Source organism: Prionailurus viverrinus, chromosome A2 (assembly GCF_022837055.1).
Source record: "Prionailurus viverrinus isolate Anna chromosome A2, UM_Priviv_1.0, whole genome shotgun sequence".
Taxonomy (NCBI): domain Eukaryota; kingdom Metazoa; phylum Chordata; class Mammalia; order Carnivora; family Felidae; genus Prionailurus; species Prionailurus viverrinus.
In genome coordinates, this window is record NC_062562.1 from 114,626,499 (window position 1) to 114,652,982 (window position 26,484).

Genomic DNA, 26,484 nt, shown 5'->3' on the forward strand with positions numbered 1-26,484 from the left:
AAATCATCTGTGATAGTCAGATGGGTATTGTGAGGAAAAGTAGAATTGTGGGCAATTTATTTTAGGAGCCTGCAGCTGGTTTTGTGCTGGGTTCTACTGGGCCTCCAGGGAGAATCCGGCGGATTACCAAGCCTGACGTTCTTAAGATTCAACTTCAAAGAGTAGAGGATCCAGACTTTAACTGCCTTTCAAAAAAATATTCACCTGCTTTTTCTAAGGTTTTCTTTTTCTTTTTTTGAGGAAAGCGATTGACTATGATCATAAAGTTATTATCTACATGGATATTTCTTACAGTATTAGCATAAAACTGAAAACTTTAAAAGAATATAAATATACCATGATAGAAGATTGACCTTTATGTATTCAAATACTCTGGTTCCATTAAAATATTGTTGCATAGTATTTAGTGACATGAGAAAATGTCCGTGATCTATTAAGTGAATAAAGCAGATTACAAAATAGGATATACAATATGATTTTTTTGTAAGAACATGCTTGTGCATTGAGAAATTAGAAAAAATAAGCAATAATAGTAACTGATTATCTCTTAGTAATGGAATTTTATGTTTTTTTTTCCCTCAGCACTTGCATATGTATTTTCTTCTTTGTGCTTTTCTGTATTTGAAACTCTATCTTCAAATGTATTATCAGTCACCTAGACAAAATAATGTCACTTAAATATAAAGCTCACTGTATTTATAAAAAAGATGAAGATATTTGCAAATTATGAAGGAGGTTAGCTAGCTCTCAGTTACTATTAATACATTTTAAGTTTTGCTTCATTTTCACATCCTTTCCCTTCTTTGCAGTCATTTCCCAAGTAAATAGGCAGTTTGGGGTAATGGAGAAGAATGAGGTTGAATCAGGTTTTGTAAGCAAGAGTATATGCGGTAGTTTATGACATGTCGCAGGAAATACTTTGTTTTTTTTTTATGTATACTACTCATAAGATTAATTCCTGCCCCAAAGTATTTGCCTTAACACTTGGAGGTTATACCCTTAATGTTGTCTTTGGAGTAAATTAAGATTTTGACCAGAAGAGATTAAGAAGTTGTCCAGAGAGCAGGTTCAAGCAATACAGGTAGCTTCCCAGTTGAGAGGCATCATAGTACAATGGAAGAGATTTCTTGTGCAGAAAAAACAAAACCAAGAGGCTCTGGACCAAGGGGTTGATGTTTCTGGGAGGCCCTGGTTAAAATGTAGACGTATTACGTAGGTGGGATAGAACCCATAAACACCTTCAAAACTTTGTTTATCAAATTGCCTGGGCTCAGGGAGCAAGGCTCTGCGGGGCTGGTATATCAGAGGGAGAATTTTTTGGAAGCCAATAAGACCAGTGTTGTTTCCGAAGTATCAGAAAAGTGTCCAGGGAAAAGTGAACCTCCTGGGGTCCCAAGGTGGAATCACTGGGTGGCAAAAACTGCCAAGCTGAGACTGGTGTGACACGGAGAGGACAGACCAGCTTGATCAGCTAACGGCTCTTCCCCAGACCTCCCCTGGTCTTCATTGTGGGTGTGCTTTTTCTTCAGGGCAATCTCACTGAGCTGAAAGTCTTTCCCAACCCACCGAACGCCGTTACCAACGTTACGGCTGCTGTGATGGTCCTCCTGGCTCCCCGGGGCAGAGTGCCTAAAGACCGAAGTTGGAAAGCAGCTAAAGTCTTCATGGGAAAGGTATCAGACAGCCTGGCAAGATGAAAATCCTAGACACTTTGTGTTCTTAGTACCATGGTCATATTTGACAGCAAAAGCTGTTCAAACTGAAGGAAATCACCTGCATCCTTATCGAGTGTAACATACTGTGTGTTCTCTAGACTTAGAGAATTTTTGTTTGCCAAGTTGGAGGTTAGCTTGGGGTTGTAGCAGACCTAGGTCAACACTAGCAGCACGTGGAAGGTTGCTAACTATTTGCAAAATTATGAAAGCAGTTAAGTGTAGGAGGGAGAAAATTACATGGGTTTCTTATGCTGGGAAAATGTTGCTAATGCACGAGAAGGTGAGGCAGAGGGGCTTTGGGGTATGTGTTTTTCTTTTTCTTTTCTGTCTTTTCTTCAAAATGTGAATGCCTCCTGTGTATTTTACCCTGGGATAGAAGAGATTTTAAAAGTGTCCATTGCTAATTCTCACTTCCTACTACAAAGACTGAAAAAGTCAAACAGTAGGATAAATGCAGCTTGCCAATTTTGCCTTTGTAATGTGAGTCCTAAAAGCTGATTTTAACTTTTGATCTTGGAATTTTCTCTGCAGCCGAAATGGGTTCATTGCAATAAGTCTTTTTGCTTTACAGGTTGATGATTTTTTGCAAGCGTTAATTAACTATGACAAAGAGCACATTCCAGAGAACTGTCTGAAAGTAGTAAATGAGCAGTATTTGAAAGACCCAGAGTTCAATCCAAACCTGATTCGGACCAAATCTTTTGCAGCAGCTGGTCTCTGTGCCTGGGTCACCAACATCGTTAAGTTCTACGAGGTATCAGTCTTAATCTGATGGTTTACAGGTGTTACTCACAAGGACCATAAAGATATTAATTTCCATACTGGTAAAAAAAGAAAAAGTTATATAATTTGATATTTAATTATCTGAATAAGATAAAACCCTAAGAATGAGACCTGAAAGTGTCCGATTAAACAGAATTCTATAGGGGAGCCTGGGTGGCGCAGTCGGTTAAGTGTCCGACTTCAGCCAGGTCACGATCTCGCGATCCGCGAGTTCGAGCCCCGCGTCAGGCTCTGGGCTGATGGCTCGGAGCCTGGAGCCTGTTTCTGATTCTGTGTCTCCCTCTCTCTCTGCCCCTCCCCCATTCATGCTCTGTCTCTCTCTGTCCCAAAAATAAATAAAAAAAGTTGAAAAAAAAATTTAAACAGAATTCTATAGAGGAGGATATTTGAAATGTTTGAAACTTATTTTTTTTAGGGTAGCATTATCAATTACTTTAGATCAAATAGCAGCAAGTGATTTGATTAGGTAAAAACTTGCTGGCCAGATAAATTATATTTATTTACACTAAAATATTAATTTTGTGTTGACTTGAACCAACCGCAGGTCTCAATTCATGTTCAAACTTAATCCCTACTCTCAGTGAAAAATTTTACACCATTGTAGACTCAATGTGATGAGGAAATAGCCCTCTCCCCTTTTTTTGCTTTAGTATTTTAATCACAAATACACTTTTGCCTGTGTTATGGTTGAATCTAAAGCTTGCGTTTTCGGGCATCGTAGAGATAGAATATAATTTAATGTAGTCTTTCATTTATCAGATACTTCTTGTCTGCCACCTGTCTTCCTAGCACTTGGCAGAATACTGTATGTAAAAAGGGAACAATGCATGCCCTTAACTCTGAAGAACTGTCTTATTTTTTCTTAGACAGTTATATATTATATTCAAAAATAGAATTACTGAGGAAATTCCACGTATAATCAAAAGCATTCCCAAAGTGATTTTTTTTTAATGTATTTATTTTGAGAGAGAGAGGTAGAGAGAAAGCAAGGGAGGGGCAGAGAGAGAGAGGGAGACAGAATTCCACACAGAGCCCTCCCTATCAGCACAGAGTCTGCTGCAGGACTTGAACTGAGATTATGACCTGAGCCGAAATCAAGAGTCGGACGCTAAACCGACTGAGCCACCTAGGGGCTCCCCAAAGTGATTTTCTTTTTTCTTTTTTTTATTTATTTATTTTTTTTTTTAATTTTTTTTTTCTTTCAACGTTTTTTATTTATTTTTGGGACAGAGAGAAACAGAGCATGAATGGGGGAGGGGCAGAGAGAGAGGGAGACACAGAATCGGAAACAGGCTCCAGGCTCTGAGCCATCAGCCCAGAGCCCGACTCGGGGCTCGAACTCACAGACCGCGAGATCGTGACCTGGCTGAAGTCGGACGCTTAACCGACTGCGCCACCCAGGCGCCCCCAAAGTGATTTTCATAAAACCAGGTGATCGCCTTTATAATCCATGAGAGTAAGACCCTTCTGATGTGTCTCTTCAGTAGAAGCCTGTGTAGAACAAGGGTTTAGGTGGATTGCAGTTGACATATGGCTTCCCTCCATAAAAAATGTCGGACCCCTGGGGCACCTGGGTGGTTCATTCGGTTGAGCATCCGACTTCAGCTCAGGTCATGATCTTGCAGTTCATGCGTTCGAGTCCCACATCAGGCTTGCTGCTGTCAGCCCATCAGTGCAGAGCCTCCTTCAGGTCCTCTGTCCCCCCTCTCTCTGCCTCTCCTCCCACTTGTGCTTTGCCCAAAATAAATAAATATTTAAAAAATGTCTGACCCCTGTGCTTTCGTTGTATTGTAGGTGAAGGATGAGCATGGAGCTAGACTGTGGCTGTGTCCTGTGATGTTGGGCCATAAAAGAGAAAATAAAATTTCATTTCCTTCCTCTTTTCTCAACCGGGTTACAAAAGTGGTCCGCCCCAATTTTCAAACCACCCATTCAAATGATACACCCCGACAGTGGCCCGCAACTTAGAAAAGAAAGTGACAGCACTGTTAATATTGTGAGGCTATCTCTTATGTTCCTGCCTGAGTTCAGAGAATTTCTCCACTCTTATGTTCTGCTTTAAAATCAAGACTTGGTTCCAACTTGAACTGTAGTTCCCGCCCACTGCAGTTTCTGATGATGTGAAGATTATCTCCAATTTTTAGGACAAACATACGGTAGTATCTCGATGTCTGATGTGTACAGCAATTTGGGCAAGGATTCCTAACTCTCACGTCCAGAATAAATGACTAAATCACGGACAACCCGACAGAACTTGGAACGCTGTATAGATTTTTGCTCTGCCATTGGGTAGTGCCATTGCTAAGAAATAAAAAACAAATTGCTAGGGGGGCAATAGAGACTTGGGTTATGAAGCTTCTGGCAAATGTAAGATTGAATAATTACGTGTCCTCTTTGCGTCTTATTACCCCATGAGTTAAAACCCGTGTGGATTTTCAGGTCTACTGTGACGTGGAGCCAAAACGGCAAGCTTTAGCCCAAGCCAACTTCGAACTGGCTGCAGCTACTGAAAAACTCGAGGCTATCAGAAAAAAGCTTGCGGTGAGTGCAAAATGTAACACTGGGGAAGTTCCTGAGAGACGTTACCTCCCTGCTTAGACAGGGCCCCATCTGAGCCCAAGCAAGAAGAAAGGAATTTGAGCTTTCATCGATACATTTATTTACATACCCGTTCAGTAGATAGTTCTTATCTGCTGTATGCTAGACACGGACCTGGAAAAGTAGAAACTTCCATGGTTTCTGGACTTAAAAAAAACTTTCCTGTTGGAAGAGGAGGAGGAGCATAGCAGATAGCGACTAAAGGCAAGGATTTCAGGGGCGCCTTGGTGGCTCAGTCGGTTGTACATCTGACTCTTGATTTTGGCTCAGGTCACGACCCTAGGGTGGTGGGACGGAGCCCCTCCTCAGACTCTATGCCATGCCTGGAGACTGCTTGGGATTCTCTCTCTCTCTCTCTCTCTCTCTCTCTCTCTCTCAGTCTCTCTCTCTCTCTCTCCTCCCTCCCACACCCCGCCCCTTGCTCCCACTCGCATTCCCTCTCTTTGCAAAAAAAAAAAAAAAAAAAAAAAGGCAAGGATTCTGGAGCCAGAATGCCTGGATTTACATCCTGGCTTGACATCTACTGTTTCACCCTGCACGAATTAGTTCACCTCTCTGAGTTCTGTTTTCTCATCTGTGCAGTAGGCTTTATAATAGCATGTGCTTCTTAGGTAGAATTATAAGGATTAAACAAGAGTAGTTTATATTAAGAATTTAGCATGGTACTGGCCACATAGTAAGTGCTTAGAGAATATTAGCCACAAACACAGTCATTGTTAATATTTTCACAAATAAACAACCAGTCATTCCCGGCCAGTGTTACAAGTATGTATATAACTACATATACACTGTGATAGCAGTACCACAGAATTATTCAGCCTGGAGAAATTAGAGAAAATTTCATAATGAAGGTATACTTGACATGGACTTCAAAAGTTTCATAGGAATCACAGGAATAACTATGTCGGGAAAGGTATTCCTGGCAAATAAATAAATAAAAAGAGGGAAGAAGCAGTTGGTACGTTTGAGAGAAACTTCAACAGGCCAGAGCACTAAGATAAGCAATTTCGGGAAGGTTGGGAACAGCACAGAGTGATGAGGAATGAACTTGTAAGGGTGAGCAGAGGCATTTTTTGCCTTTCATGCTACAGAATTGAATTTTTAAAAAATGTTTATTTATTTACTTTGGGGGGGGGAGGGGCAGAGGGGGAGAGAGAGAGAGAAAGAGAGAGAATCCCAAGCAGCCTCCCTCAGCACTGCCAGTGCAGAGCCTGATGCAGGGCTCAATCCCACAAACCGTGAGATCATGACCTGAGCCAAAATCAAGAGTTGGATGTTCAATTGTCTGAGCCACACAGGCATCCCCAGAATTCAAATTTTGTCTGGCTAGCAATACTGGAAACTTTGACTCTTGGAGAAGATGCCTTCTTTCTGATTAGATATTTTGACAAGATGGTTAATAACCCCAAAAGTGTTCTTCTTAAAATATGGAAAATTTCAGCGCTTCCCACAGTAATTAACACCCCTTTCTCTGTCAAGACTGCTTCCTCTACTAGACTTCCTGACTGTCACTCCCTACCTGCCCATCCTCTCCTTTCTGTCCAGTCCACACACATTCCTATGATAGCACCAAACATACCATTCACTAAGCACTGGGTGACTATTGGAAGAAAAACAAATCAACAACTCTTGATTGAGGTAAACTTCAGGTAGCATACTGATTTTATAAAAAATTACATCCATCGCTCAAAACTCTCTCCACTTGACTAAATCCTTTAAAAAATTGTCACCTGCTATTAACAGTTTCATGTAAATTGTAAGCAATTTAATGTTCATAGAAAAAGTGATGAGGATGTTTAAGGCAGCCACAGGTGATTCTAAACCTCAGACTTTGTGTGGTTGCAGAATTAGTAATCCTTTGTACACAGCCTGCAAGTGGCTCAATAGAATTGCTCATGACAGTTGTTTTCAGAGACTCACATTACAAGGAGAGGCTCACATATCAGTAGGCCACAGAGCTAAGTTTGCAGACACAGAGGAAAGAAGATAGAGTAACAATTGAAATGTCTTGATGAAGAATGTATCCTCTCTATCTCCCTACCACAAACGGATTTCTGAAGAGTAGTCACTAATGCAACAGAATTTCTGCAGTTTCCACCAAGGTTCAATTCTCTGGGAAGACCCCATGGCTGGTCATGGCAAGGACAAAGTACCTCTGAGTAGTTTCTGTCTGTTGGCACAGGTTAGACGAATGTTTGAGCCCAAGTGAAATTACACTTTTTGCTAGCTTTGCCTTCGTGTCCTGCAGCCTCTGATTTTTCCTCTCTCCTGGACTTTCTCTCCTCCTGATTTGCATCTCCTGTCGCTTTCTCAGCTAGCAAAGTAGGTATGTGTCTGATGTCAGCGTCTGTGCTGTGACGGCAGTTCATTCATACCCAGTGTTGGTCTGTATGTATTTGTTCTTTTTACTCTGGCTCTCTAGTTTAAGATTAAAAGACACCCTTTAATTGAATGTTGAGTGAAAAAGAAATGGCTGAGCTGGAGTGGAAGAAAGGCTATTGAGTCTCTCAAACATACAGGGCCTAAGGATGGCCGTGAAGCAAATCTGAAGTCCTTCTTTTTAGGACCCTGTTTCTCCAAGTGTGTTACTTACACCAGCAGCAAAAGTGTCACCTGGGAACTCATTAGAAATACAGACTCTCAGACCCCACCCTAGACCTACTAAATGAGAAACTCCAGTGGGGGAATCCTGGAGTGTGGGTTTATCAAACCCTCCAGAGGGTTGTCATGCACACCCAAGTTTGCAAAGCACTGGTTTAGGGTATTTGGTGGGCTGGTTCCCTCCTTTCTTTGTCCATTTACTTCTGGAAGCTGAGAGGCCAGGGCCTATCAAGAACAGTGAAGGAACCCAGATTTTGCCTTACGTGCAAGCTAACAAGTCAGTTTTATGGAGGCGGGCAGAAGACCTGATACGTGTGGGTCAGAGACCTGAGGACTGTGTGATGCACAACACAGCCAGCAGAATGGACATAGTGCATTGGTCTCTGGTCCCCCAGTTTCCATGGGACGGATGCACGGAGGACCAGCTGATGTTGTCCACACACTGGGTTTGTATAGAGATCACAAGCCCAGAAACCCCCAGTATAAAGAGGACTACACCTAAACCTGCCCACCCTTTGCCCTAGAGAGAAGTCTGTCTGTATTCTTCTCTGGAGACAGTTTTGTCTTCTGCCCAGAGAGAAGAACAGTCTCTATTTTCCAAGCCTATTTGCAATGCAGATATGTTAGGAAAGATAGTTCAGAACAAAAGCTGTCAGTGCCTTTTCACAAGACGCGTAGAAACAAACACAAGAGACTGTTGTCTCCCAACTTGATGTTGTATGGAAGACTGGTCTCCCAACCGTATGAAGGGAACCGATATGCATCATTGTATACCTTAGTTCTGTGTATATTTAGGTCAACGCTGTGAATTGGGTAACGTTACTATTTCCATTTTTCGGGTGATGAAACAGGCATAGAAAGGTTAAGTAAGCAGTCTGCCTTGATGCTGCTTAGCTGGTAGCAGAGTCCAAATATGAACACAGCTGTCGGATGCCAGGGTTCACGCGTGCTTCTGTATTTTGTAAGACCACAAGTACTTGTAATGACCTAAAATAGACATTTAAATATTATGTATTTTAATCTGATCTCTAAATGGTAGTGTGTTCTCATATATTTGATACTGTTTCGCAGTTTAAATGTGACATAGACATCGTTTCCTTTAGGAGGTGCTGCTTTCATGATATAAATTAAATAATGATAACTGGGTCATTGACAAATATAAGCAATCTCTAAATTATGAATGGTGAATGTTCTACAGGTTTGTTTAGTAAAGTCTCTTGGAACTTCCCACTTATTTACAAAAGCAATGTCCTAAATCTTATTTGGGGTTTTAAGAACTTGGCAGATAGCAAGTCACTGTAGTAAGAACTCTCCCAAGTACTGATATGTCACTCATCATGTTTTTTGCCTATCAATAATATAAATCTACTTAGAAAACCTTAAGCCAAAACAGAGAGCAGGATGACTTCTGGAACTCTGAGGAAAAACAATATGACTTGGTCTTAGGAGGAAAGAGATCGAGGAAACAAGCTGCCATGAATGTCTTTTGGTGTTTGTCTAGAGTTGTGTGATTTCTCGTTTTGCTGCCCTTTCATTCTTTATTTCTCCAGAGCAGGTTCCCCTGTTTTCCTATGCCTCTGGTGAAAGATGGTCCCTCTCCAAAGGAAGCCCTCCAAAGTGTACAAATCTTTCCAGGTCTTTTGATGCTGAAGACAATGACATACCTCTAAGTTTAATTCCCATTTCCAAAATATAAAATCTGATTGTCCCAAGTTGGGTCAGGTTGCTGAGGTCTGGAGAGGCTTAATCATTAACACTACTCTTCATTGCCTGAGTTATGGACCGATGAGAAATAAGAAAAGAGTCAAGAGGTGGAGAACCAAAAGACGACCATTATCATTCCAAAGGTGGTACTGGAGGATGAGGCTTAGCTAGGCACACAGGAGAGGGGACATAGCACCCAGGGTGTGTTTGAGTCTGGAGGGCTTGTCCACTCTCTGCAGTCACTATGTGCCCTCTGCCTAGTGAGGAAGGAAGGTGAAAAGACCACATGGTGAACTTGTCATCTACAATGGCACTGAGGTGTTTATTATCACTACTCCTTTTTCTTTCCTAATATATGTATGCTACAGGGGCAGAGATCAAGGAGGTAGAGAGATTGGTTTCATTGACCTAAAGGTCATAGATTTTTAAGATAACTATACTATTTCCATTTCACCTAAAAAGGTCTCAAAAGCTAATTGTAACTCTTACCTAGGATTTGGATCGAAATCTGAGCAGACTCACTGCTTCCTTTGAAAAAGCAATAGCCAAGAAAGTTCAGTGTCAAGAAGAGGTGAACCAAACCAACAAAACTATCGAACTAGCTAACAGGCTTGTCAAGGAACTTGAGGCAAGTTGACCTTTTCTTCCAAAATTCTAATTAAAATATTCAGATCACATGGTTTTTTTTGGGGGGGGGATCTTTATTTGCTGTTAAAATAACTAAATAGATAATAACTAAATAGACATGGAATCAACAATGAAGCAAAATAATTATCATAAATACTGTAGTTCCAATGGACTTAAAGGAAGAAGTGATGGATTCTTTGTATTTTTTAGTATATAGCCCTGAACTTCGTGATTTTCCTAAGGTCTGTCGTAAACCAAGAACAGGTGTTAGATAACTGTGGGATTGAACTGTTGTCTGAACCTATTCATATACACTTGCCCTTGAGTTCTTCCATCAGAACATTTTAAAAAATAAGCCTTCAGGGTGGGTTGGTTGGTTTTTCTGTGACATCTTTTTACAAGGGACTGACTTCCTAATATTATAATAGTTACTCTGTTAAATAAATATTTTTAAAACAATTCTTTTAAATGTCTCCTGTTTGGACACAGTGGTAGAACAACTTAAGCCCTTGTCCTCAGGAAGTTACAGATTTTATTTGCTCTCCCATGTGTAATATATTCATACAATAGAATATTATTTGTCCATAGAAAGGATTGAGGTATGATACATATTACAACATGGATGAACCTTGAAAATACCAAATAAATGAAAATCAAGTGAAAGAAGACAGAACAAAATGCCACATAACATGTGATTCCGTGTATGTGAAATGTCCAGAATGGGCAAAGCTACAAAATGTACACATTAGCAGTTGCCAGGGGCTGGGCAAGGGGGCAGGGTATGGAGTGACTGCTAATAAGTACAGTTTATCCATTATGTGAGAGAAACATTCTCCAATTAGTGGGGATGATCATACCAGTCTGTGAATATACTAAAAACCACTCACATATGTACTTTACAGGGTAAATTCCACGATACGCGAATTAAGTCTCAGTAAAGCTGTTATTTTTATTTAAGTGCTTCCTGAAAGCATATACTGAACTATTAGAAAAGCAGTTAACTGAAGGTGATAGAAAAGTTGATTTACAGTGGCTTGAACAAATGGGAATTTATTTTTTGTATATTGCAAAAGCATTCCAGGGGTAGACCACCATCAGGGAATTTGATTCAGGGAATTAGTGATCAGACTTCAAATCTCTGTGTCCCTTCTGCTTCTCCATACTTAGCATGTGGTCCTTCACGCTGAGGCACTCTGCAGCACTCTCACAGATGGCTGCTATACCTCCAGGTTCAGGGGAGAGAGAAAACAATCTGGAGCAGCTGGATTTTTCTCCTGGAAACACATCTGGCAGACAGCCACTTAAGCTTCTTTAGCCAGAACTAGATTGACCACATCTAGCTGCAAAGAAGGCCAGGAAAATGGGCAATGGGGTTATCATGATTGGTTAAGCCAATCTCGTGGGGCTAGGCCCACCATCACTCTTGAAAATCAGAATTCTCTTAGCAACAAAGAAGGTAGACGTGTGTTAGGATGGGTTGGGTTAGGCAATAGCCTAACTTTTAGAGTAGACTTTAAAAAATCTAATTTAAATTTACTACAAAGTTAAACCCATCATCCCTCTAAAAGTTCATTGTATTTAAACTCACAGTCCATTCTGTAAAATCCACTCTGTCCATTCCATCTCAGTAATTGCAAGTAAAAGCTTTGGACTCGCTCTTGAGTTTTTGTTCTCTTTGTCATGACCCATACCCAATCCATCAGCATGTTGTTTTGGCTCTACCTGTGAAGTGCATTTCCAATCGCAGCCTTCTTCCTGTGCTGGTCCAGGCCACCCCCTCTTCCCTGGAATACTGCCCCAGTCTTCACCATTGCCCCCAAAAGTCCACTCCCCTCATTGCAGCTGAGTAATTTAAAAATTAAGCTCATTTGTGTCTTCCCTGCCTTAGAATTCTCCAGTAACTAATTGTCTAACTCAAAATATAGTCCGAAGTCTTTCCCTGGCCTACAAGGCTCCATGTGATCTGGCTCCCAGATGTTTCTCTGTCCTTAAACCTGTTACCTTCCCTCTCACTCCACCTTTGCCGGCCCCCTTGCTCCTCTCATACTGTCAGTCAGTCTTAGATCTGTGGCCTCTGCCTTTTTCCTCCACGTCACTTACACATGTCCAACTAATGACATCGCTGGCTCCCTCGCTTTCTTCAGGTTGCTGCTAAAACGTTCTCTTTATCACGCAATTTTGCTCGGCCCGTATACACAGCCACCCCCGCTTACAGCTCTCTTTCCACTTAGTCAGCTTTATTTTTTCATAGCGTTTATCACCACATGACACCCTTAAAAACATACATTTGTGAATGCATATACTTTTGGCAGGGGGTGGGGGGGAGGTCTTTTTTCCCTAACTAGAATAGAAGCTCCCCAAGAACAGGAACTACATCGGTTTTCTGCACTGCTTGATCCCACACAGAATAATTCTTGGCACATCATAGGCATCAATAGATATTTGTTGAATGAATGAATGGCTGGGGTTTTTTTTTAATGTTTATTTATTTTTGAGAGAGAGACAGAGTGCGAGCGAGGGAGGGGAAGAGAGGGAGAAACGGACTTTGAAACAGGCTCTAGGCTCTGAGCTGTCAGCACAGAGCCCAACGTGGGGCTTGAACCCGCATACCGCGAGATCATGACCTCAGCTGAAGTTGGACATTCAACCAACTGAGCCACCCAGGAGCTCCTGGATGGTTGAGTTTGAGGAGCCTTTTGTGTTAAAAAATATACATATACTGTAGCCCTTTGAAGATTTGTTCTTAGATCAGTTGAGAAATTCCACTGCTACTAGTGAGGTGTATACCTGTTTCTATTGAAAGTGGTATTATTTAAGTAGTTTGAAACATTTACTATTTGTGAGGCACCTAAGAAAATGAAAAAGTGCCAGTTAATTAGACTGTTTTCTTACAGTAGGTATACTGTAGGAAAAGACAGGCTATACCATGTGTCTCTAACACATAGCCAAGTTCCAAAGGCTTTATTTGTTCAGGATGATTTAGACAAGGAGAGGAGAGAAAGTGAAATAATGTTAACTATTCAAAAAACAAATTACATATGTATTTGTATACACACATACATTTTTTAAAGGATTAATTGAAGATGTCAGACCTTTTCCCTTGAGGACAAATTCTTTCTGACTAGAACAGGAGACAGTTAACTTCTGAAAAGCATCAAGACTGATGATTTTGTCTATATAGCATTGACCTGGAAGCTATAGTCTCAACCATTCAGACTAATAAATCAGGCAATTTATATTTAATCATTAACTAACTCCTGAGCTGAACAGCTGTTCAAAATTAGAAATGGGTCACCCCAGCCAGGATGACATTACAGGCAATCTATAATGCATTAGAATAAAATTATAGTGATTTTTAACTGTCTAGAAATTTATTACAGGACATGTTCCAACTCTTAAACCCTTGTTAGCCAATGTCAGTAATGATTTATGTTGTGTGGGTGGTATGGTGAAATTATTGACGATTTCAGTAGCCAATAAGCTATGTTTAGTAAATCTTCAAATTTCAAAGCTGTTTTGGAGAATGAGGTGGGTGCACTTTATTGTTTATCATTTACTATCCAAAGACAACAAAGATGGAGGAAAGGCAAATGAGAAATTTCTCTTCGAAATTAATGGATGTATGGTCTGTAGCTAAGGAAGGAAAGTAATGAATTCAATAAAGAGGGCTAAAGAATTGAAGTCCCTTAGTGTTTATATGGCTAACTTGGGATGATCTTTATCAAGCAAAACAAGAAGACAATTTATAATAGCTTTGATAACCATTCTCGTTAATTTCATGACCTCTGGGTTATGGGTAGTATGATGGCTTGCAGGGGACTGGCATTCCAGTCTATTCTGACATATATCATTTTTGCTGTGTTCTCTGTTCTTCACAAGCAAAGCTAAACTCCAGAGTTCTTCTTTGCTTCTATTATCACATTGCTGATCTTTTTTCAGTTCCTATTAATTTGCATGTGCTTAGAATGTGACACCAATTTTAGCCTGCATTGAAACAAAGTGAATTAGTGAACTATCCTTCAGTTCAGTCAATCCAAAGATACTTAGTGCAGTTTTATGCAAATCCAATATTAAGGCCTCCCCATACTTAACCTGGAAATCAGATTTAAATGGTCATCCAACTGTATAGAAGGACTTGAACAGAATCCTTTGAGCGTATTATCTTCAAAGCTAGTGAGATCCTCCTGATGTCCATTTTTTACATAGGTTATAGGTTTTTCCATCGATAGAGTGATTATATTAGAGAAATAACCTGCATAATACCAGCACTATTCTTTAATTAATAGCATCCAGGATAGGTGGCTCTTTCAGCTTTACATTTAAATTAATTAATATAATTGGTGTTTGTTATTTTCCTTTGTCTGCAAGCAGCTGATAGCCAGTATGCTTAAAATAATATTTGTCTGGGGCCACTTGGGTGGCTCCGTCAGTCAACCATGCGACTTCAGCTCAGGTCATGGTCTCATGATTCCTGGGTTCGAGCCCCATGTCAAGCTCTGTGCTGACAGCTCAGAGCCTGGAGCCTTTTTCAGATTCTGTCTCCCCCACCCCGCCCCCTCTCTCTCAAAGATAAAATAAAGATTAAAAAATTTTAAATAATCTTTGTCTAGGGCGGTGTGTAGAACCCTTGTTGCAGAGTGGGAGGAATACAGAGCACTGAAGCCACCATTAAAAATCCCACTGTCACTCAGTCTTGGCCAAAGCTCTTGATGCTCCATTCTCAGAGACAGGAAAGTGACTGTCAGCTTTGGAAGAAAGAGGTCAATCATGATTAAAGCATTAGATCATCCACCAGGAGGGACATAGGAAAGTTCTAATGCCATAACGCAGTAAACTGTGCTGAAGAGAGCATGAGAGCCCCTTCATAATTATGGGTTTCAAACGCAAGAAGGATGAAGATTGCCATGCTTTCCAGTTCAGTTCTGTGCCTTCTAAAAAGGCTGTACAGAAGGATGTAGACTAAACTGAGTGGTGATGTGACTACATTAAGCATTTTTTAAGTTGGTGTTCGCCCTGCGGTTACATCTGAGTAATTCGGCCTTTCAGTCTGAGAAGATCCGCTGGGGTCAGTCTATTAAATCGTTTGAAGCTCAAGAGAAGACCCTCTGTGGAGACGTTCTCCTTACAGCAGCATTTGTGTCTTACGTTGGATCCTTTACAAAACAGTATCGCCAGGAGTTGGTAGACTGCAAGTGGGTTCCCTTTCTCCAGCACAAGGTAAGTCACTTCCCTACCTTGTCAGCATTTGGAAGCATCATCTTGAAGTTTCAGTAGAAAAAAACAAGAGTGTGGGGCAAAAAGCAAGAGTCTGGTTGGTTCAGTTGGTTCGGCATCCACCTCTTGATTTCGGCTCAGGTCATAATTTTGCCTGCAGCACGAATCCTGCTTGGAATCCTCTCTCTCCTCTCTCCTCTCTCTCTTTGCCCTCCCGTGTTTATGCTATCTCACTCTCGATCTCATTCCCAAATAAACAAAGTTAGCAAAAACAAAAATAGTTTGTATCCCAGGCTCATTTCTACCTCTGTCATGACTGACTGACTGGAAATTCTAGTATGATGAGGATATGTCTTGTGTGTTACAGTGTTTCTTGCTTTAATGATGGTTTCAACAGAAGGAGGGAAAGTAATAAATTACTTTAATTTTTTTTATTCTAGAGAGAGAATAAGTATGAGCAGGGAAGGGGCAGAGGAAGAGAGAGAACCTTAAGCAGGCTGCACACTCGGAGTGTAGACCAACATAGGACTTGATCCCACGAACTTGTGACCATGACCTGAGCCAAAATTCAGAGTCAGACGCTCAACCCACTCAGCCACCCAAGTGCCCCAATAAATGATTTTTTATACACTATAGTGATATAGCTGGAAACCTGCTTTTAACAAAACTGATAACTGAACTCAAATTTGGGTTATTGTTACAGTATACCATGAAACTTTGTTTTCTTCCTGACATTACGGATTATAAAAGACTTTTTTTCACAACCACTCACAGATTAAAGGTCAGCATTTTGTATATAAGTATTAAAAATAGCTCAGCCTAAATATAAAAATTCAAACCCATCAACAAAGTGAAATCACAGACTTGGAAGATTTAAAAATCATCTATTTTATGATAGTCCTTACACCAATGAGAAAACTGAGTCACACAAGTCTAAGTGGCTTGACTTAGGTCATGTCGAATGGGAAGTCAGACCTGCTGACTCCCAGGCCACTGTTTCCTATGCAACAGTGTGTCGTCTCAGTTGGTGGAAGCCCTTAAGATATCCTACATCTCTCTGTGTATTGATGTTCTACATTAGTAATTATGCCTCAATTTTCACAATAGTTGTTTTCATGACACAAATACATGTCAGTGGAGCTTCTGCAGATTAAATGAAATTTATTAAAAGCATTCCATAATTAATAATTTTAAAGAATAATCCTTTAATAACTCAATTATTTAATATATCTGTGGTATCAAACATTTTTAATGTTGAAGACTTTTTTTTTAATTTTAGTAAGCATACAGTGCAATATTGGTTTCAGGAGTAGAATTCAGTGATTTATTCCTTATGTACAACACCCAGTGCTCATCACAGTGCCCTCTTTACTACATGTCACCCATTTAGTCCATTCCCCACCCACTTCCCTCCATCAGTCCTCACTTTGTTCTCTAACATTAAATGTGGTTTTGTTTCCCTCTCTCCTCTTTTTACCACTGCTTTCCCATAGGTTCATTTGTTTCATCTCTTAAATTCCACATGAGTAAAATCATATGGTATGTGTCTGTCTCCAATTGACTTTTCGCTTAGCACAATACATTCTAGCTCTATCCATGTGGTTGCATTCCTTTTGATGGCTGAGTAAGATTTTCATTGCATATATGTACCACGTCTTTATCTGTCCATCAGTCAGTGGATATAGGGACTCTTTCCGTAGTTTGACTTTTATTGATAATGCTGCTGTAAACGTCAGGGTGCGTGTACTCCTTTGAATCTGTATTTTTGTATCATGTGGGACAAATGTTTGTCCTTATGGAAAGGGGGTTCCAGTTAATGAGCTGGTTATCTTTTACTCCTTTAGATTTGATAACAGCAGAGTGGGAAGACCATGACACCTGTATGAGCCTATGCCAGAGTCCCAAGAGGAGCTAAAATTGCTCAATGTTAATTTTTTAAATTAACTTTCTTCTGAAAGTGTTTGTCCTACCCTCTCAAGAAGCATCTGTTGTTATTTCTTCTTATCATATAGGGTGTTTCTAGAAATCTGCTTGTCTTTAGGTAACAGTCTCCTAAGTGTCTCTGACTTGTCAGTTTGTCTCAGGTATCCTGGGGATTTAAATGGTTTGTAAGTTTACCAGTCAACAAGTGACTGTGTTTTTTGTGATTTTTTTATTTATTTATTAAAAAATAAATTAAAAAATAAAAAATTTATTAAAAAAATTTTTTAAGTAGACTCCATGTCCAACGTGGGGCTTGAACTCACAACCCTGAAATTGAGACTTGCATTTCTTTTAACTGCACCAGCTGGGCCCTTCTGTTTTTGTGATGTTTTAAGACCTATAAACCAAACATGTCATTTATTAATGACCTTTAAGGTAACCTTGGAAGGAACCTTTTATAAAGCAAGTCAACCATCCTTAATACATTCCTAGAAATGAAGACTTTATATTCTAAATGGATCAATTCTCCCCAATTTTATAAATCAATTTATCTTAGTTCAAATCAAAACTCCAGGAATTATATTCTTACTTGACCCAGTGATCTTGAAGTTTGTTGGAACGGTATGTTTTTGAGAAGGCCAAGATAATATTGGACTAGAACAGTAAGAAAGCACTTGTCCTTCGAGATTGTAAAGTATGTTCTAAAACTATGATAATTACAACAAGGTGATTCCACAGGGGAAATAGAGTTCAGAGCATAGAGTTCAGAAACCATCAAGAATGTTGAGAGATATTTGACACATTTAGTGTGTAATAGTGTATCAACTCCCACAGACATATCTCTCACCTGCAAATGTTGTACTCATACCCTGTCTTGCCTCCTGATGCTGTAAGATGAACAGCTGACATTTTAAAGGTGATCATATAGGTTTATACTAGTTTCCATCACTTTTCCTTCCTCAAGGATAATTCTAGAGCATTTCTCTCCTCTCACGAATTTTTCCCTGTCTACTATTTCATTACTAGATCATGTCCACAGCATTTACATACGTAGTTATTTCTCCCATGTGAAAAATGCATCAGGGGCACCTGGGTGGCTCAGTCAGTTAAGCGTCTGACTTTGGCTCACAATTCATGAGTTCAAGCCCATTGTCAGGGTCCGTGCTGACTGTTAGAGCTTGGAGCCTGCTTTGAATTCTGTGTCTCCCTCTCTCTCTCTGCCCCTTCCCCACTCATGCTGTGTGTCTCTCTCTCTCAAAAAAATAAACATTAAAAAAATTAAAAAAAAAATACACCAACAAATTTCTCCTGAACCCTCCCTGCCTCTCCAGCTACTCCTCCATTTCTCTGTTCTCATTTACAGTCATCACTTTAGACACCAATCTAGAAACACTGTCTGCAGATCTTCCCTCCATTTTCTGAGTTACTCTGGACAGGCTTTTGTCCCCACCACTCCTATTGTGCAGTTTTGCTTCCACGTTGCTAAGTCTAGTGGTTTTGTTTTCCAGTCTCCTCCTACTTGACTCTTGGCTACATTTGATGTGATTGATTACTCCATCCTTCCATCAGTACCTTCTTTACTAGAGTCCAGAACCTCCCCTCCTCCCCATCTTCCTCCTATGTCACTGGTGAATCTTTTAAATAAATCATTAATTTATTCCTCTTCTCCCCAATCTTAATGTTGAAATGCCCAGCTTTTAATCTTTGAGCTACTTCTCACCAGGTGTGTGGCTTTAAATGTCACTTGTACACCAGTAATTTGCAAAAGTGTATCTGTGGCCCAGACCCTGGCATCTTAACTTCTGTGTCAGAAAAATGTCTCACATATAGCGCATCCAAACCAAAATCCTGACCTTCTCCCCGCCCAAAACCTCTTTTACCCAGGCACTCCCAACTTGTTTAATGACAGCTTCACCTTCTGTTGGGCCAAAATCCTTGGAGTCACCTTGACGTGACTCTTCCCTCTGGCACTCATATCCAGCCCATCCAGGAAATTATACAGGCTATGCCTTTGAAATACATTCAGAATCTGACCAGTTTTCACCACCTTCACTGCTCCCATCCTGGGCCAAGGCATCATCCCTCTCTTGGATTACTGCAAAAACCTCCTAACTGGTTTCCCTGTTGCTATATTGGTTGTTTCTCTCCAAAATCTCATCTCAATAGCCAGTGTGATTTTTTAAAAGTGCAAGTCAGATTAAGTGAATTTTCTTTCAGAATTCTTTCTGCGACTTCTCACTGCACTCTGAGCAAAAGCCAGAAGTCCTATAATGTCTTATAAACCCCTCTTTGATTTTGCCCCTTTCTCTATATCTTACTCCTTATTATTCTTTTCCTCACTGCTCTGCCTTAGTCACACTGCCCAGATACCAGATATGCTCTGACCTCAGGCCCTTTGCCCTTGGTGTTTTTTCTATCTATATAGAGATATAAATAGTTTTATATATATATACATATATATATATATACACACACATATATATATACATATATATATATATTTATTTATTTATAGTGCTGTAGTATAAATAGCTCATTCCCATCCATCAGGTCTTTGTTCAGATGCCATTTTCAAATCTCAGAAAGAATTATAACGTCCATCCCTCAGTATGTCTCATCCCACTCTATTTTTCCCCATAACGCTTATCACTTGCTAATATGTTGTTTCACTTATTCATTTACTGTGGTTAACAGCTTTTCCCTCCTTCAGCTGCAGTGTAAGATACATGGAAGCAAGGGTTCTGTATATTTTGTTAACCTGGCATGGTACCTGGAACGTTGCAGATGTTGAGTATATCTTTTCATTAAGATGTAAGTTACCAACCATACAATTCACCCCTTTAAAATAGTCATTTCAGTGGTGTTTAGCATATCCACAGAGTTGTACAACCATCATCATGGTCAATTCTAGAACATGGTCATCAGCCCCAGAAAAAAACCCATATCCATTAGCTCCAATCACCCCATTCTCTCCAGGCTTAGGGAATCACCAGTCTGTTTTATGTCTTTTTAGAATTGCCAATATCTAAATGATCTATAGGCAAGTAAGAGGGATGACAACTCTTTCCCACACACATTTTGAGTGTTGAGGGTATTAAGACAACAGTCTACGGAGAAAGCCCTCGAGGGAAGTGCGTCCCCAGGGGAGTCATTCCTGTAACCCAGCCTCATGTTGAGATCACATGGAAGTGAACTTTTAAAACAAATCAATGTCGATTGAAGTAGAATCACTAGTGATGGCAGGCTGCCTGTTGGCAGCTGTGGAAAGCTCTCATGGATTCCAGTATGCAGCCTAGGGTTGAGAACCACTGCTTAAGTGAGAACTGATGTTTTGGTGAAGATGAGCAGGTCGTGGGAGCAAGGTTATTTGATCTGAATAGGACCATGATTCTAAAGGGTGTGTGGGAAGAGTTGCAGAATGTGCATCTTGGGGGTGTGAGTCTGGAGGCTGGGTCGGGAAGGAACAGCAGCAGAGTGGTGACTGAAAGGATAGGGACAGTGGGCGTACATGGCCTTGAGGGTCCAAATTAAACTGTTACTTAACATGATTTTTATCCAGAGAATAGCTTAGAAGGTAGTGACTGAACAAGAAAGGGTAATGGGCATACATGGCCCGTGGTTCCAAGTAAAATTGTTACCCAAAATTGTTTCCATCTAGAGTTATTGTCCTCTGGGCACTCAGGTGGAAAGACAGACAAGTTCATGGAGACATTTACACTCTCCTCATCGATGTGACCGAGAAGTTAAAGACAGAACAAATACATGGGGTTATTAGTGGTGGTAGCCTTTCTAAGCCTCAGTGCCCTAAGCAAAAACAAGCAAACAACCAGAGATAGCTTCTTTGCAGAACTCTTGTAAGTTACCTGAGACATGGAAAAGAGTGAATGTATGTGAATAAATTTTGTAAGGCCTTATAAATGTTAGGTTTTTTTGTCACCTAGAAATGTGAGTGGTGGGTTTTTTTTTTTCAGTTCAGCAACCCTGTGTGTTTTTGTTTTTCTTGAATTCCAGTATAATTGACATACAGTTAATACTAGTTTTGGGAATACGAAAGAGTGATTCAGCACTTTCATACATCACCTGGTGCTCAGCATGATAAGTGTACTCTTGAATCTCCCTAATTCCCCCAGCTTCCACCCACCTCCTCTCTGGTAACTGTCCGTCTGTTCTTTGTATTTAACCATGTGGTTTTTTGCTTTGTCTCTTTTTTTGTTCTTTTGTTTTATTTCTTAAATTCTACATATGAGCAAAATCATATAACATTTGTCTTTCCCTGACTGACTTACTTAGCCTTATACTCTCTGGCTCCATCCATGTTGTTGCACATGACAAGATTTCATTCTTTTTAATGGCTGCGTAATATTCCATTATACATATACCACTTCTTTATCCATCTATGGATAGACACTTGAGCTACTTCCATAATTTGGCTATTATAAGTAATGCTTCAGTGAACATAGGGGTGCCTAGGTCCTTTTGGATTAGTGTTTTCATATTCTGTGGGTAAATACACAGTAATGCAATTACTGGGTCATTTGGTAATTCCATTTTTAATTTTTGGGAGGACTCTCCATACTGCTTTCCACAGTGGCTGCACCAGTTTGCATTCCCATCAGCAGTGCAGAAGTCTTCCTTGGGGAAATGAAAGTGTCATCTCATCAGAAGGGTCCCTTTGTTCCTTTGGAATATGCCACTTGGTTAGTTTTCAGAGGATTCCGATACACATGTGGTATTAGGATTAGTTTGGGTTGATTCATGGCATGTACATCCATCCTTCTCCTTCTCTCAAGTAGAAGCTTCTTCTCTGTAGAGGGGAGCCTCTTTGTTTTTGTTTTTCCCCACCTCATATCATAGTGGCATCCGGGCTGACCCTTAGGTTGATGCTACTGAATGAAGCAATTAGATGGAGCCTTCTGGATTTGCAAAGCTGACTTGAGACATAAAGGGCTCCCTTTTTTGTGTTTGGTTTCCAGACTCATTTTCCTTTCTGCATACTTCTTCAAGGACTTAGGAAGAAAAGAGTGAATGAAAAAGACACATGTGAAATGAGGTTTATATTCCCCAGCCTAAACCTAGGGTAAAGTTTATTATGAACATGATTACTATAGTGTAAATACCAAAAAATATATCTTAATTAAAAAAATTTCTTTGTGCACTTATGCAACCACCTATTTGAACATAATACTGTCAGAAAATATCCTAAAATTTGTTTGTGAAAATTTAAGTCTCAAGGTATTGCACAACATTTATCATATTCTTTACTATGAGTTACCTGCTTTATTTCCCCTGCTAGATTAAACTGACCCTTTATAAAAAGGGGGACTTCTCTTTGATCCCCTGCACTCAACTGTGTGCACAGTAGGTGCTCAAACACTTGAAACTACCAAATTCGGACACAAGACATACATATATACTTTCTCTTACTCCTTTTAGCATCAGACATTAAAGTTATTTCAAACCTCCAGTTGCTTCAAGTTGTTCGCATTAAGTAGAAGTTAAAGCCACAGATCCCTTGCTGATAGGAGGATGCTTATTCGAAAAGATACGATTTTCTTGTGTCTTTAAGAAAATTGTGTGTCAATACCAAGGCTGTTGCTCATCCCACTAGGAGACTGAGTTTGATTTTTTTTCTAAGGTAACACTGTGGTCAGAGACAGTAGGAATGTTACGCTGCTTTTCCTATATGTGTTCATATCAGTGGTACTTTTCCTATATGTATTCATATCCAGTAGCTCTACTGGAGGAATTCTTCTGGCACCTTCTTTGCTGAAGCTCCATGGTCAACCAGTCAGTCAGACTCCTGCTGCTGCTGCGACACCCCCCGCGTCCAACCCACTCCAAGTAGGGCTCTTACTGCCCTCTCTTCTGAGGGCATGTTTCCATATTAGCGCCCCCCCCCCCACCCAGCCATGGGACTAGCTCCTTACTCATCTTGCTCATTACGGGGTCTCCAGATGCTGTTTCTTATAGAGGAGGTACTCCATAAATATTTGGTGATTGATGACCAAATGAATACATTTCTTAACAAATTCTTTCCTATAATCTTATTTTTTGTAAAGTTGCTTTTGTAAAGAATGATCCTTATTCTTTAAAATCGATTTCTTAGGGTGGCGCCTGGGTGGCTCAGTTGGTTGAGAGTCCGACTTCAGCTGATTTCACAGTTCATGAGTTTGAGCCCCAGGTCAGGCTCTGTGCTGACAGCTCAGAGCCTGGAGCCTGCTTCACATTCTGTGTCTCCCTCTCTCTCTGTTTTTGCCCTGCTTGCGCTCTCTATCAAAAATATCTGCAGTTTAGGCAGATATTTATTTATTTATTTATTTATTTATTTTTTAACGTTCATCATCCGTAAGAACACTCCATGCTTCTTTTTTTTTTTTTAATTTTTTTTTTTTTTCAACGTTTATTTATTTTTGGGACAGAGAGAGACAGAGCATGAACGGGGGAGGGGCAGAGAGAGAGGGAGACACAGAATCGGAAACAGGCTCCAGGCTCTGAGCCATCAGCCCAGAGCCCGACGCGGGGCTCGAACTCACGGACCGCGAGATCGTGACCTGGCTGAAGTCGGACGCTTAACCGACTGCGCCACCCAGGTGCCCCTAATGTTTATTTATTTTTGATAAGGGTGCCTGGGTGGCTGGGTGGCTCAGTTGGTTAAGCGTCCATCTTTGGCTCAGGTCATGATCTCACGGTTCATGAGATTGAGCCCCGTGTCGGGCTCTGTGCTGACAGCTCAGAGCCTGGAGCCTGCTTTGGATTCTGTGTCTCCCTCTGTCTTTCTGCTCCTCCCCCACTCACACTCTGACTCTCTCTCAAAAATGAATAAAATATTTAAAAATGTAAAAAAGAATATATTAAAACAGATATCTTAGGGCACCTGGGTGGCTCTGTCGGTTAAGCATCCAACTTCAGCTCATGTCATGATCTCACGGTTTATGAGTTCAAGCCCCATAGTGGGCTCTGCACTGTCACTGCGGAGCCTGCTTGGGATTTTCTCTCTCTCTCTCTCTGCCCGTCCCCATCTCATGCTTTCTGTCTCAAAATAAGTAAATAAACCTTAAAAGTTAAATAATTAAATAGGTTTCTCTTTGTCTCTTAAAGGAGACAGCTCCTCCCTTTGCAATGCTCCTTTCCACATTGACAGGGCATACAATTCCCTCTCAGAGGAGAGGCCGCCATGTCAGTTCCTGGGCACAGCCAGCAAGCCAATGGAGTTCCTGCAGACGGGATACCTTCCATTACCCTATCCAAGAAAGAGAAGTCATCTCTTATAGGGTTGGCCTGGAGTAAAAAGGATTAAATGCCTGAGCAAGATAGTGCATTTTAGCTTTGCTTATGTGGGGGTGATTACTCCATTGAAGCAAATGCATTTCTGTTGGCCTGCAATCCTTCCCAGTATCTAATTCCCTCTCACCTTGTTGGAGCAGCTGCCGATGTATGTAGAGGGCAGAGTCCCTTTCACTTGAAGTCAGATGCAGTAATAAACCAGATGTTGAATACTGCAGTTGACAGAATTCTGAGAGGTAAAAATACCGTACTTACCAGGTTAAATTCTATTTCACAGCGAGAGTTTTATTTGGCTTCTGAGAGTCCAGAGAGAATTCACATGTGTTCTCCAGGCTTTGGTCTCTCGTTTTCTTGTCTGTCATGCTGAGTCTTTTGCTCTGCCACACTGGCAGTTTATTGCATTCAACTCTGATTTTCAAGGTTTCCATCCCAATAACCGAAGGCCTGGACTTAATTGCCATGTTGACGGATGATGCTACAATCGCCACCTGGAATAACGAAGGGCTACCCAGTGACAGAATGTCAACCGAAAATGCCGCTATCCTAACACACTGTGAGCGCTGGCCTCTGATGATAGATCCCCAGCAGCAGGGAATTAAGTGGATCAAGAATAAGTATGGAACTGACCTGAAAGTCACACACTTGGGCCAGAAAGGGTATGTGAGATCAGAAGGATTGGCTTTCTGCTAAGGTGCTGTGAAATGGGTCTCATTTCTCTGAAGTCCTGGCATTTGCTAGACCCCTCTGCTACTGCACAGTGTGACAGTATGGCACACATTGTTTATCTGCTCGCTCCTGTTTCACGTAAAGTATTTTCGCTGGAAGGTCATTTATGTTGGGTGGCAGCCACTTAATCGGAAGATGAAATTAGGTTGAAGATTGGAACAAACACTGTGCCTGACTGGAAAAATAGGTCATTTCCCTAAGACCAAGAATGGAAATTAGATGTACCGTAATCCTTTAGGGCATTTGACATATGGCGACACAAGAATTGTCACCTGCGTGTATAGGCCTAATGGTGATTAGAATCCTATTTCTGAACATATACTTTGCCTAGAGTAGGATTGCAACATGGCTACAAGTCCCAACATGGAATGCCTTAAGATCATTTCTTCGTCACATTTTACATTCAGTTTTTGAGAACTGAATCTACTGAGACTTTCTGCCTTTGGGTCCTCATGACAATACTGTATGATAAATAAAGTCTTGTATGTAGTTGGTTTTCAGTTAATTCTGAATACTTTTAGACTTACTAGTACTTCATTTGACCCTTTTTTCATCTTTTCACGCATAAAATGAAATAAGGAATTTCTGCAGTCGTGCAGATAAATGTACTCCTTGCTTATCTGAATACTTGGGGAAAATTATTTTTGAAGGGGAGAAACTATTTTTGGAGAGTGAGAATGAATGGAGAATTTGGAGAATGAGAATATAATGATAATTTACCACTTACCACAACCGAACCTAAAGGTTTTTTTTTTTTTAAATGAATGTTTGACAAAACCACAAGGCATTTAATATATTTTGAATTTTTTATCAAAAAAAGACCTGTTAAAATAATTTAAATTTATGATGTTTGGATAAGTTACATTTGTCTCAACCATGGTTATTGTCACAAGAACTAATTTACCCATGGACTTAGTCATACTGTTCGATTTCACTTGGAAAACATCACTGTGTAATTCATCTCAAAATGTACTCATTATTTTCTATGTAATCTAATTGAATACTATATGAAAGTTTTCTCTAAGTTTGTCTCACTAAAACAAATCTACATTACATCAAATATAATTTCAATAATTTGGAACATTTTCCCTGTGCTTATTGACATCTTATGATATCAATTATGATTGGATTTTAAGGTTTTTGAACGCCATTGAAACCGCTGTGGCCTTTGGAGATGTCATCTTAGTTGAAAATCTGGAGGAAACAATAGATCCGGTCCTTGATCCACTGCTTGGCAGGAACACAATTAAAAAGGGGAAGTAAGTGTTTTTGAATTTTTAACAAATATTTTGTGCTGCATATGAGTGTG

The 26,484-nt window shown here is 40.3% G+C and overlaps 1 protein-coding gene across 2 annotated transcripts in view; it reads left to right on the forward strand.

Moving 5' to 3' along the window:
• Positions 1–26,484, forward strand: part of DNAH11 (dynein axonemal heavy chain 11) — a 355,616-nt gene that overhangs the window by 250,597 nt on the left and 78,535 nt on the right. For both annotated transcript variants that reach the window (XM_047849106.1, XM_047849105.1), the window contains exons 59-65: positions 1,530–1,673; positions 2,287–2,469; positions 4,938–5,039; positions 9,895–10,029; positions 15,075–15,245; positions 24,870–25,105; positions 26,312–26,434. In XM_047849106.1, the coding sequence (XP_047705062.1) occupies positions 1,530–1,673; positions 2,287–2,469; positions 4,938–5,039; positions 9,895–10,029; positions 15,075–15,245; positions 24,870–25,105; positions 26,312–26,434 (1,094 nt within the window). The remainder of the gene's footprint in view (positions 1–1,529; positions 1,674–2,286; positions 2,470–4,937; positions 5,040–9,894; positions 10,030–15,074; positions 15,246–24,869; positions 25,106–26,311; positions 26,435–26,484) is intronic.